This window comes from Haematobia irritans, chromosome 3 (assembly GCF_050003625.1).
Source record: "Haematobia irritans isolate KBUSLIRL chromosome 3, ASM5000362v1, whole genome shotgun sequence".
In the NCBI taxonomy this organism is placed as follows: Eukaryota; Metazoa; Arthropoda; class Insecta; order Diptera; family Muscidae; genus Haematobia; species Haematobia irritans.
The window spans coordinates 160,826,867-160,840,571 of NC_134399.1; the positions used below are offsets into that span (position 1 = coordinate 160,826,867).

General features: G+C 32.3%; 1 protein-coding gene across 1 annotated transcript in view; it reads right to left on the bottom strand.

The window, feature by feature from the left end:
- Positions 1 to 1,790: 1,790 nt before the first annotated feature.
- LOC142231767 (glutamate--cysteine ligase-like) overlaps positions 1,791 to 13,705 on the bottom strand; it is a 50,822-nt gene continuing 38,907 nt past the window's right edge. The window contains exons 3-5 of the mRNA XM_075302405.1: positions 5,122 to 6,794; positions 4,871 to 5,052; positions 1,791 to 3,122 (exon numbers count right to left, since the gene is read on the bottom strand). Coding sequence (XP_075158520.1) covers positions 2,945 to 3,122; positions 4,871 to 5,052; positions 5,122 to 6,792 — 2,031 coding nt within the window. The 5' untranslated portion in view covers positions 6,793 to 6,794 and the 3' untranslated portion in view covers positions 1,791 to 2,944. The remainder of the gene's footprint in view (positions 3,123 to 4,870; positions 5,053 to 5,121; positions 6,795 to 13,705) is intronic.

Genomic DNA, 13,705 nt, shown 5'->3' on the forward strand with positions numbered 1-13,705 from the left:
ATAAGCTTGCCCGATCCCAAAGAATTTGTCTTGACACTATTAAATCCTAGCCAAAGATGAACAATTTCACTTAGGATGCATTTACAATTTGGACTTGACTTCATAGATAAAATATGCCATGTTTCACTTAAATGACGTCTTGAAAGAGATCTAAGCTCATAGAAATAAGACTGTTGTTAACAGCGAACACGTTCTGCTCTTTTACAGCAGATAATACCCTGCTAAATATCAGTTTTATTCTTATAACAGCTGTTATATGGTTAGTCGGTTTGCTTCTATTGGGTTTAGCACAAGAAAGGAGAGTGATCATATCACATATAAAATTCAATAATAATTTTTCTCTATGTACTTGAACCTAAAATCGATCGATTTTTATTCAAAGGTAATTCAAAAGTCTTTTAAGAGTATTTGCAGGAGACTCGAAAATATCTACACCGTTTTTCTTTAACTATTCCCCAAATCAAAAACTTCGTGAATATACTATATCATATGAACAACCTAACCACACATTACTCGTAGATTAAGGGCCACATTAAGAAATGCGATTTCGCGATAAAATTAATTTTCCATTACATACATACATATATTCAAACATCCCAAATATACACATGAAAAGACCATTTTGAACTTACCCGATGTTACGAGTAAGTGCTAGTGCTCAATTTATATATAACAAACGGTTTGTCCCGCCCTGTACTTATCTGTGTCTGAAATCCAATACCAGAAACCCGCCGCTGAGTCGAAGCACGAGCTCGGGTAGGAAACTTTGAGGTTGATCAAACTGCTAGCCTTTGCTCCACACTTTGATGTGTCAAAAAAAATTAATTATATGCCCATGTTCCCAAATCCACTTCCAGGTGAATGTGAATCAATTCCACGAATCGTCCTCGTGTAATTCGTCTTTAGTTCCTCGCAGAAAATTATATTTCCGCCGGTTGGTAAGTCCTAATGCGCAATAAGAAATTCCTTATAAATGATTGCTTCATAGGTAACATTCAAAAATTGAATTGGAATCATTCAAATTTCCCACTTACCAGTTGCAAAAAGCAACAAAAAGTTTCCAATGAAACAAACCACGTGATGTCCTAACAGTATTCGGTGTAAATGACGCCTACTATCAATATACTTGACTTCTTACAAAAATTTACAACTTTCCAACTTTCCTTATTCAGCAGACAAAAACTGCTGTTTTAGCAAATATTATTGCTGTTATGAATAACAAAATTTCTTGTGTGTACTATTTCTGTATATTCGTATACGTATACGTTTTAGCTTTATCGCCAAGTCACAAAAATTATCAAATTTAAGGACAATATCAATACTAATAAAGTTTTGTTACCGAATTTTTATTTTCTTTTATGAAAAAATTTAAATTTTTTAGTTTCTAAAGGCAAAACTATTTTATTGATCAATCAACTTTGTATCAGAAAAATTATTTTTTATGCAAAAATGGTTAGGTTGAAGTACATTTACTTCTATATTTAAGCACTTCAATCCCAGTTTCGACCGAACTCCAAAAAAAAAAAAATTGGTGAATTATCAGTACTGTTGGTGACATTTCTGATTGTTTCAAAGCTTCTCCAAATTGTTCCACCCAATGTTGTTGTCGTAAAAGTTTGTTACGTGGTTTCATCCATCTTGTGTTATGCGCTTAGGTACTTCAGCTTGTGTCCTGATCAAGGCTGGAAATGTGTCCAGAGTGATCTGGCGGTGAGTCGAGTAGGTTAGGTTTCACCCAATGTAAATTTATCCACTGCATTACACATTAAAGAAAACATGATAACTCGAAATTTGTGTTTATTTGTACCAATTGGCTTTTCTGTTTTTATTCATTTTTATTTTGTATATTTTATATGGTTTTTTAGTTTTTTTCTCACAATATTTATTTTGTTCATTATTTTCATTTGCATTAATTTTAAGTGGCAATTAAATTGTATACGCGTGTATGTTTGATATAGTTTAAAAATTTCCCAATTGTTGATAAAAACGAGACATAGAGCTCATTTTTATCAATATTTGGAAAAATCTAAATACAGGTCGAATATAATATATATTTTTTTAATATTTAAAAATTTCCTTTTAGAAAAAAATCTTATTTTCTTTTAAGTAATCAATAAATAAACACTTATAGTTTATAAAGGAGTCGTTTATGTGTTATATTCTTTTTAAAGAAATAATTTAACAAATAATAAAAATTATATTATTTTTCATATAGTATATGTATAGATTTATAATAATGTAAATGTTTATAGATAATATATTTAACTTAATACCCTTCCTTGATGTTGTTTGCATCACTTTATACCAATGATTATGAAGGAGAACGTACTCTCTGAGACATTCGTGGCGTCCTTGATTTTTATTTCAACCGACTACAACCATTTACATTGCATGTTCGCTTCGAGAGGGAGTAGAGAAAAGACAAAAGCATTATCACATGTATTTTGCACAACTCCCATTATGGTTTTGTTGCATTTATGCCTGTTTATGGTTTTAAAAAGCGTTTAACTGAATTTACAAGTCTTTTATGACTTCGTTGAGATATCAACAAGATGCAAGATGATTGAACTAGAAATTGCTGTTACATAAGCCAATGTATATCTGGGACGAGCTAGATCGCGCTACTAACAAGTCAACGCAACATTTACTGTCGTTCGACTATCATGGCCAGTGGTTTTGCCTATTATAATTATCGTGGCTGCTTACCATCAATTTGGCTTTCATTGTTTCGAATTTTCATGGCTTGTATGGAAGTTATTATTTCTTCGATTTTCTATTGCATCTGAGCTCTAAGCGAGTTTTGCTGCTACTGTTGTTGTATTTGTTGATTTTCTTGTCTCTCCATCACAGTTATCACCTTCTCATCATTATCGTTATCATCATCTGCTCCAACATCATTATTATATTTGTTGCTACCATATTGAAAAGTATCACCTGCATTTGGTCATATGCTTTCACAACAACCAGTCAAATGCTTTTGTATGGCCATTGGAATGAAATCTTTAGTCTTCGTGTGATTTCCTTGGCCCAATAGAGATGGCTCTATTAAATTTCCCTTTTGAATGGCTTCAATTTTCTTGAGTATATCAAAATTTATTGTATCACTAACAATGGAATCTTTTCTGTAATGAAATGAGAATAAAATCATTTGAATATAAAATCATTCAACTTTCAATATTATAATAGCTAGCTAATATAGCCAGACGAATGCGGAGCCGACTGTGTTAATTATTAAAATGTATTAAATATTAAAGAAAATATAATAAGGAATCTGTAAATTTCGACAAATTTTTCTATAAACATTTTTTTCTTGAGTAATTTCCTAAATTTTCTATAAATACAAAATTTCGACGAAATTTTCAATAAATATAAAATTTCGACAAAATTTTCAATAAATATAAAATTTCGATGAAATTTTCTATAAATATAAAATTCGATGAAATTTTCTATAAAAATAAAATTTCGACGACATTTTCATTTCATTTATTTAACAATAAAAAAATAAAATTTCGACGAAATTTTCTATAAACATAAAATTTTGACGAAATTTTCAATAAATATAAATTTTTAGGAAATTTTCTACAAAAATAAAATTTCCACGAAATTGTCTAGAAAAATAAAATTTCAACGAAAATTTCTATAAAAATAAAATTTCGACGAAATTTTTTATAAATATAAATTTCGATGAAATTTTCTATAAAAAAATAAAATTTCGACAAAATTTTATATAAATATAAAATTTCGACAAAAAAAAATAAAAATAAAATTTCGACGAAATTGTCTACAAAAATTAAACTTTGACGAAATTTTCTATAAAAATAAAATTTCGACGAAATTTTCTATATATATAAATTTCGACGAAATTTTCTATAAAAATAAAATTTCGACGAAATTTTCTATAAATATAAATTTCCACGAATTTTTCTATAAATATAAATTTCCACGAATTTTTCTATAAATAAAAATTTCGGCGAAATTTTTTATAAATATAAATTTCGACGAAATTTTCTATAAAAATAAAATATCGACGAAATTTTCTATAAATATAAAATTTCGACGAAATTTTTCCATGAAATTTTCTATAAAAAAATTCGACAAAATTTTCTATAAAAATAAAATTTCGACGAAATTTTCTATAAAAATAAAATTTGAACGAAATTTTCTATAAAAATAAAATTTCGACGAAATTTTCTATAAAAATAAAATTTCAACGAAATTTTCTATAAAAATAAAATTTCGACGAAATTTTCTATAAAAATAAAATTTCGACAAAATTTTCTATACAAATAAAATTTCGACGAAATTTTCTATAGAAATAAAATTTCGACGAAATTTTCTATAAAAATACAATTTCGATAAAATTTTCTATAAAAATAAAATTTCGACAAAATTTTATATAAATATAAAATTTCGACAAAAAATAAAAATTAAATTTCGACGCAATTTTCTACAAAAATTAAACTTTGATGGAATTTTCTATAAAAATAAAATTTCGACGAAATTTTCATTTCATTTATTTAACAATAAAAAAATAAAATTTCGACGAAATTTTCTACAAAAATTAAACTTTGACGGAATTTTCTATAAAAATAAACTTTCGACGAAATTTTCATTTCATTTCATTTATTTAACAATAAAAAAATAAAATTTCGACGTAATTTTCTATAAAAATAAAATTTCGACGGAATTTTCTATAAAAATAAAATTTCGACGAAATTTTCTATAAAAATAAAATTTCGACGGAATTTTCAAGAGAAATAAAATTTCGACGAAATTGTCTATAAAAATAAAATTTCGACGAAATTTTCTATAAAAATAAAATTTCATCGAATTTTTCTACAAAAATAAAATTCATTATCAATTCACTTACTTATAGTCGGGATGTTTCAAGACCTGCTCTCTCATCCACGTGGCTGTTGTCACCAATTCTCCAGATGCTCTTCTTTCTATAAAACGTAAATATTGCTCAATGGTACAATGAGTATCTGTATCAACTTCCATTGATTGTAAGTAGCTACGTATTAGAGGCACCAATCCAGGAAAACCATCAGCCTAAAATTACAAATATTGAAAACGAAATTTTTTTGCTATCACAAATCCTATTTCAAGCTTCAATCTCACCTTGCCATTGAATATTTCCCCAATCGACATGAGCTCGAATTCCTCTTCTTGTTCAATGTGATTTTCAGTTGAATGATAACCATTCGTGCCACCATTCATTTTGGCATTTTCTTTAATGGCATCTGCTGTGCCATTTAAAGTGGTGCCACCATTGTGATGATCAACATCTTTCGCCGTTCCATTGGCAAAACCATTTGATGAATGTTTTTTGGTTTTGCGTACATTCCTGCGGAACCAAAACTGCTCTTTGCGACAGGCATCACGTTTCTGGGCTCTCTGCATATTATCATCAACTTTACTGATAGGTGTTAGGAAATTTAACTGATACGACAGTATAACACGAGTCAATAGCACTACAAAACATACAATGGCTGCATTTTCAAAATCACTTATTTGAGCTTCGCATGGCCGGAACTCAACACGCCAACCAATTGATGAATTAGGTGGTGGGGGTTTGAAGCGCATTGTTTGCCAATTTGTGGATTGTATATTCTCGAAATGATCTGTATCTTCTTCATCGTTCTGATGCACTTTCTCACTGAACAATGAAACTGTATCACGAATGAAGAGATGAGCAACATGTTGAGCCAATAGGTGATCAATACCACCATTACGTAGAGTTTGATAAACATTCTCATCATACGTAATCGGGACATCATTATATTTCTCACCCTCGGGGGAGAGATATGAATCTATAGAATCATACCGTGATTTAGCAATGCGGAACTTATTCTCTTTCAATGGTTTAAGGCCTCTTTCTTCCGGTGTGCGACAATCGACCGATGATGATATGACATTCCAACGGCAATCTGATTCGGTTAAATAGCCTCGATATATAGGTGAAGCCGCTGTTAAGGCCAACATAATGGGACACAAAGGTGCTAGGTGATCATACAAAGTACGTGCTTCTGTAATATTACACGCTTGGAATGTTAATTGTAAACAACAGCAACCCATACCGAAACCCATAGCGTCTAATAATACTACATCCGGTTCATTAGGAGGACTGCCTTCGACTGGTATCTTGGTATTTTCATCTTTAAATACTTTAAGTTTTATGGCTACTTTCTCACCTCGACGCATACGAATATTACGAGTTAGATTTTTGAAACGAGGATGGCCGGGAAATATAGCTTCATCTGGAAAATACAATGATTTCGCTGCACTATTGGGATCCTCAGGATTAGGATTGTATATGGGATAGGTGAACTCAGGACAACCTAATCGAGGAAAATTCGTTATGGACATAACACATTCATCTTTGTCCAGTAATTCAGTGACCTCTTCACGACGATAACGCATATTGGCCTCTACGAGATTAAAATGTGCCATTAGACCACCATATGGCTTGCCTGGGGTACCTTCAATCATATAGGCACCATATTCGGGACGCCACAGAGATTTTACACCTTGTGGATCAGTCATTTCTTTTTCATTGAGTTTAGCCAATAGTTCACGAGCTTTCAGAGAAACTCGTGCTACTTTGCCATTATCGTCAAATTTAACTATGACATATTCAACTTCGTCACCCCATTTTAAGACATCACCTTGACGATCCTTCAGCTGATGGTAGAGATTTATGAATTGTTGTATGCCATGTTTGCGAACATGTTCTGCCAAAGCTTTAGTTTCATTCCAGGACAGAGGGCTGCCTTCAGTTAAAAGACCCATAACTGAAATGAAAAAAAGAAAAGAAGATCGAATTGTAATAGACTGAAGTATGAAAAAGCTTTATTTTCTTTAAAGAAACGGGAGTACAGTAATTGTCGGTTCAAACGATTTATCCTGTAAGATATTATTGTCAGCAATAAAATCGTTTATAAGAGCAACAAAACAATTTTATTTTGAGTTTTGACTTAAAAACAAACAAACGGAATAGAAAACTTATTATACCAAAGAGCAATTGTTTTTTTATATTTTATTATTTGATTCGCTGTTATATGCCTTTTTTACAATTTTAAAAAAGTGTTTGGTTTTAGGGTTACATATGGAAAAAATTCCCACAAAATATCTGAAAATTCCCCCATTAAAATCTCCAAGTTCCCAACTCATAAATTTCGTCCCATTCCCGAAGAAAAATCTCCAATTTGGGGTAAATACTGGCAACATAGCTTTAGATAAAGGACCCCATGAGAAGACTTTTGCACTTTATTGACTTTATCTCAAAAGTAATCATTTTCCCTTCAAGTGTTTACTATTATTTTCATAATTTTACAATTTCACTTAATAATCAGAATAGCTTAATCGTGTGTTTTACTAATATCCCAACTACTAATATCCCAACAACAAACAAAATGTCATTACATAGCAGCCAATTAATAGTAGCCAATGCATTGTTTGTGTGAATTTTTTTATCTCTATCAGTGAACAATTGCTATGGCATTTTTATATTGTAATGATGACAGTTTTTTACAAAATAAAAGATTTTTTATGGGCAGTCTTATAGAAACGATTATTTTAATTTTAGATGATTTTAAATACGTAGCAATTAATGCCGGCTGTTTTAATATGTTCGTCTACATTTGCCGATTTTGTTTGTAAAAACATTATCTTACGATTACGATTTCTTAGACGAAGTAGACTAAGATTTGAAAATTTGTTTTTGTCTATTCAATTTGGTTATTTGCCAATTAATTGATGGATGAGTGAATTTTTATTTCAGTTTCAAAATTTTTTAAAAATATATATGTATGTAAAGGACTGTACAGGTTATTAAAAATAATAGTCATTGATTTTGTTGTTGTTTTTTTTTTTTTTAGATAATATTGAAGATATCAGATATCATATAAGTATTGCTATTAGAAAAATAACACTAATCGGTGGTTGTTATCAAAACATTAACTAGTCTACTTAATCTTGGCAAAAATAAACAATTTAATCTTTGCAAAAAAAAGTTTTAAATGTTTAAAAAGTCGACGTTAACTAACTGAAATAGTGTGCTTTCTTTATAGAATAATCTTGTATTATAAAATGATTGTGATTACATTTGTTTTATCTTTCTGTTTTTTTATTATTATTTTGTTTATTACAGTACAACATCTCTAATTCGGACTATCCAGCAGTCCTTATTTTAGTAGTCCTTATTTTTTCGTTTGTTTAGGAGGAATGCCAAGTACTCAAGAAAAATAGAGATAAATACACGTGGGAAATGCATTAAATATTATCCGACGAGAACCCTCAAATTTCTATTTATGTTTCTGGGAAACGAAATTTTAGACCAAAGAAGTTTTCATTTATTGTTATAATTATTCTTTGAAGCCAAATAATGTTAATTGAGGGTAAACGAGTACCATAAACAAAGATGTGCGTGCATGCAAATCAAGATGATCAAAAAATAAAATTTGGAGGATGCCTTCACAACGATCATACAAAAAGGGTGATATAACCTGTATAGCCATGTATCTTTCTCGCTCAAAAAAAATGGAAGAAAAGCAACTTCTAGAACAATTTTCCGCTTTTTTGTACCCACCACCATAGAATGGTGACGGGGGTATAATAAGTTTGTCATTCCGTTTGTAACACATCGAAATATCGGTGAAAATATATAGGGTTCTCTAAGACGATATAACGATGTCCGTCTGTCTGTTGTAATCACGCTAGTCTTCAATAATGAAGCAATCGTGCTGAAATTTTGCACAAACTCGTCTTTTGTCTGCAGGCAGGTCCAGTTCGAAGATGGGCTATATCGGTCCAGGTTTTGATATAGTCTCCATATAAACCGACCTCCCGATTTGGGGTCTTGGGCTTATAGAAATCGTAGTTTTTATCCAATTTGCCTGAAATTTGAAATCTAGAGGTATTTTATGGCCATAAAGAGGTGAGTATCGGTCCATGTTTTGGTATAGCCCCCATATAGACCGTTCTCCCGATTTTACTTCTTGGGCTTATAGAGACCGCAGTTTTTATTCAATTTACCTGAAATTGGAAATGTAGAGGTATTGTAGGACCACAAATACGTGTGCCAAAAATTGTGAGTATCGGTCCATATTTTGGTATAGCCCCCATATAGACCGATCTCCCGATTTTACTTCTTGGGCTTATAGAAACCGCAGTTTTTATTCAATTTACCTGAAATTGGAAATCTAGAGGTATTTTTGGGTCATAGAGAGGTGTGCCGAAAGAGGAGACCGATACATTTGTTTTATTTATTTTTTTTAAACCTCTAATGCCCCAATTTTTTGCCAGCTGATTAAATATTCAATGTGAGTATCGGTCCAAAAAAAATTTTGAGTATCGGTCCATGTTTTGGTATGGTCCCCATATAAAACGACCTCCCGATTTGGGGTGTTGGGCTTATAGAAACCGTAGTTTTTATCCAATTTGTCTGGAATTGGAAATGTAGAGGTATTTTAGGACCATAAAGAGGTGTGCCGAAAATGGTGAGTATCGGTCCATATTTTGGTATATCCCCCATATAGACCGATTTCCCGATTTTACTTCTTGGGCTTCTAGAGGTATTTTCGGGTCATACAAGAGGTATGCCGAAAGAGGAGACCGATACATTTGTTTTTTTATTTTTTTATTATTTTTTAACCCTCTAATGCCCCAATTTTTTTGCCAGCTGATTAAATATTCAATGTGAGTATCGGTCCATATTTTAGTATAGCCCCCATAAGAACGATCTCCCGATTTAACTCCTTGGGTTTCTAGAACCCGTAGTTTTTATCTGATTTGCCTGAAATTGTAAATATTCTGGTATTTTAGGCTCACAAAAACGTGTATCGGATTAAGTTTTTTATCGGTCCATTTGGTAATGCCTCCATATAGACCGACTTCACTCCTTGAGGGTGTAGAAGACGCACTGATCATGAAACTCAATGTAAAATTTCCAGATTTTACTTCTACAGATTTACGATTTCAAATCAAGACGTTATTTTATAATTTTCTTGCACACTTACAAAAGATGTTAATGATTCCTCTAAAACTCAAACAAAAATGGTTCTTATAAATCCAGAATCTGATATAGTCCTCATAGGTGAAATCTTTAAATTTATCTTCGAGAAGTGTCCTCAAGCCCTCCTGAAATTGCAAAGTAAACCCTAATATTTGATTCATGGTGGTGGGTATTTAAGATTCGGCACGGCCGAACTTAGTGCTGTATATACTTGTTTTTTACAAAAATTGGATATGTAAAAAATATTTGGTGTTCGGTCGAAGCAGGGATCGAACCCACGACCCTTTGTATGCGACGCGGGCAGCATGCCCATTGATCCACCGTGGCCAACTAAATGAATGTTTCTGTCATATAAATTTTTTTTAATTGGGCTTGTGGGCGCCGAAAAGTATGCATTATAAATATAACAGCTTGACTATTTGTGTTGCTTGTGCTACGTAGCCCAGTGGATAGTGTGTTGGCTTACAAACTGTATGGTTCGAGTTTCGATTCTCCATCCACGCGAAAGGTAAAATTAAAAAAAAAAATATGAAATCGAACAATTTCTTCTACATTGTTTGTATTACAAAAAAAGTTGCTAAGAACTAAAAACCTCGGGAAAGTGAGAAAGATGTGAGGAAAGATACAATTAGCCAGAAAAAAATTTTGTTAGTCTGTATGAAATTGTTTTTACATCCTATAAAAAAATCAACGTTTATCACAAAAAGTATATTCTTTTATCCCAAAAAGCAAATGGGAAACGATATTTGTTTGTCTAAAATTTCGTTTGAGAGGAAATAATTTTTTTTTGGGTGTATAACATAATTTAATTTATTTTAAAGAAAATAAACTTTCTGTATTTGTACTTTGGATCATTCACTTTTCAAGTTATAATAAAATTTGCAAAAAATATATATCCTTAATTTAATTGTCCTTTTGTTTTAATCATTCAATCGCTTGTCATATATTTGGGTATAAATGCTCTCAAAGAAAATACTTTATAAGAAAGGGGAATTTTGTTTGTCTAAAATTTCGTTCCAGAGAAAAGTTTTTTTTTTTGGGAGCACATTATGGTGAGCAGACTTAGAGAAGCTTTGAAATATTCAGAAATAACACCAGAATTACGGAAAAACTTTTTGGTGTTCGGGCGAAAGTTGTTTTTTTTCTAATTTTATTATAACTTGAAAGGGAATGGTCGAAAGCAACAATAATAAAATAAGCAAGCTTAAAACCCTAGCAGTTAAAGCTATAAATAAATAAAAATAAAAAATTAATAAATAAAAATAAGCAAAATTTTCTCACATTGGGAAAAATTTTACTAAATTTTCGTTGACAGTTTTCTAAGGGTTCAAACATGTTAAAAAGTAGAATAATCTTTGGACCGAGCTTGATGACTTAAAAGTTCAAAAATTAATTCCAAAATTGATGTTCTGTTTTAATAGGCTTTTGGACTCGCCATTCCATTGTTAGAACCTCTGTTATTTAATTCCGCTGGAACTGGAATGTTATTTAATTCCGCTACAATCAATGTATTCATAATTGAGAATAAATAGCCTTAAATTCTATATTTGCTATGTTTGTCGATTTCCATTGTATGAAATTTAAATCACGATTTTTCTATTCGTTCTCTCTAGAATAAGCAAAAAAAATCGAACACACTTGTAAATAAACAAAACAAAAAAATACGCAATATAACGATTAAATCATTATATAGTCGTTGTGTCGAGTACATATTTACAAAGTGAAGTGTGTTTTTATTGAATGATATGCCATTGTTGGTTATGCACGTCAGGTCAGGGGAAAAGGGTCTACACCGGAAAAATGTTGTAATTAGTATAGAAAAGTTTAAATGCTGTTTTTATAATTAAACTGTGGAACAAAGCTGGGTTAGGTTTCCTTTATCATGGATGACATACGGAAAATTCTTTCGGAGAGAAAAAAATTTGAATCTGTTAGCCCAGGTGGACAGCAGAATGTTTTTGTCTACACCCAAAGAAATTTGTTAGTATACATAGCACGAAAAACTACTAAAGCAACAAATAAAATACCAAGCAAGCTTAAGCTTAAGATAAGAAATTAATCTCCTTATTAAGGGTGTCATAAATGTATCTCAATCACGAACTTAATTAAAAATAATCCAATTTTTAATGAAAAGTGGGTGGGGAAGCAATTCGAAGCTCAATTCATGAATTTTTGCCATCGTTCTCAATGACTTGTGGCACGGTGCATTGTCTTGGTGGAACAACACTTTTTTCTTCTTCATATGGGACCGCGATTTCGACCTTCAAACGCTCCAATAACGCCATATAATAGTCACTGTTGATGGTTTTTCCTTTCTCAAGATAATCGATAAAAACTATTCCATGCGCATCCCATAAAACAGAGGCCATTACTTTGCCAGCGGACTTTTGAGTCTTTCCACGCTTCGGAGACGGTTCACCGGTCGCTATCCACTCAGCCGGCTGTCGATTGGACTCAGGAGTGTAGTGATGGAGCAATGTTTCATCCATTGTCACATATCGACGGAAAAACTCGGGTGTATTACGAGTTAACAGCTGCAAACACCGCTCAGAATCATCAACGCGTTGTTGTTTTTGGTCAAATGTGAGCTCGCGCGGCACCCATTTTGCGCAGAGCTTCCGCATATCCAAATATTGATGAATGATATGACCAACACGTTCCTTTGATATCTTTAAGGGTGTATTACGAGTTAACAGCTGCAAACACCGCTCAAAATCATCAACGCGTTGTTGTTTTTGGTCAAATGTGAGCTCGCGCGGCACCCATTTTGCGCAGAGCTTCCGCATATGCAAATATTGATGAATGATATGACCAACACGTTCCTTTGATATCTTTAAGGCCTATGCTATCTCGATCAACTTCATTTTACGGTCATTCAAAATCATTTTGTGAATTTTTTTGATGTTTTCGTCGGTAAGCACCTCTTTCGGGCGTCCACCGCGTTCCGTGCTCATTTCGCTTGAATTTTGCATACCAATCAATTATTGTTGATTTCCCTGGGGCAGAGTCCGGAAACTCAAGCCAAGTTTTTTCTTCCGCCGTATTTTTCCCCTTCAAAAAACAGTATTTTTATCAAAACACGAAATTCCTTTTTTTCCATTTTTTCACAATAACAAAAGTTGCTTCACAAAAGACGCTCTATCTCACAAACTAATTGACTTACAGACGTCAACTTTTGACAAGAATCATTTGCAGGTTGGTACTATATAAAAATAATATTCATTTAATACTAGCGACGCCATCTATGTGTCAGACCGGGGACTTATCAGCCAACCTGTTATGGCGTTATTGGAGCGTTTGAAGGTCGAAATCGCGGCAAAACGGCCCCATATGAAGAAGAAAAAAAGAGTTGTTCCACCAAAACAACGCACCGTGCCACAAGTCATTGAGAACGATGGCAAAAATTCATGAATTGGGCTTCGAATTGCTTCCCCACCCACCGTATTCTCCAGATCTGGCCCCCAGCGACTTTTTCTTGTTCTCAGACCTCAAAAGGTTGCTCGCAGGGAACAAATTTGGCTGCAATGAAGAGGTGATCGCCGAAACTGAGGACTATTTTGAGGCAAAACCGAAGGAGTACTACCAACATGGTATCAAAAAATTGGAAGGTCGTTATAATCGTTGTATCTTGAAGGGAACTATGTTGAATAATAAAAACGAATTTTGACAAAAAAATATGTTTTTCTTTGT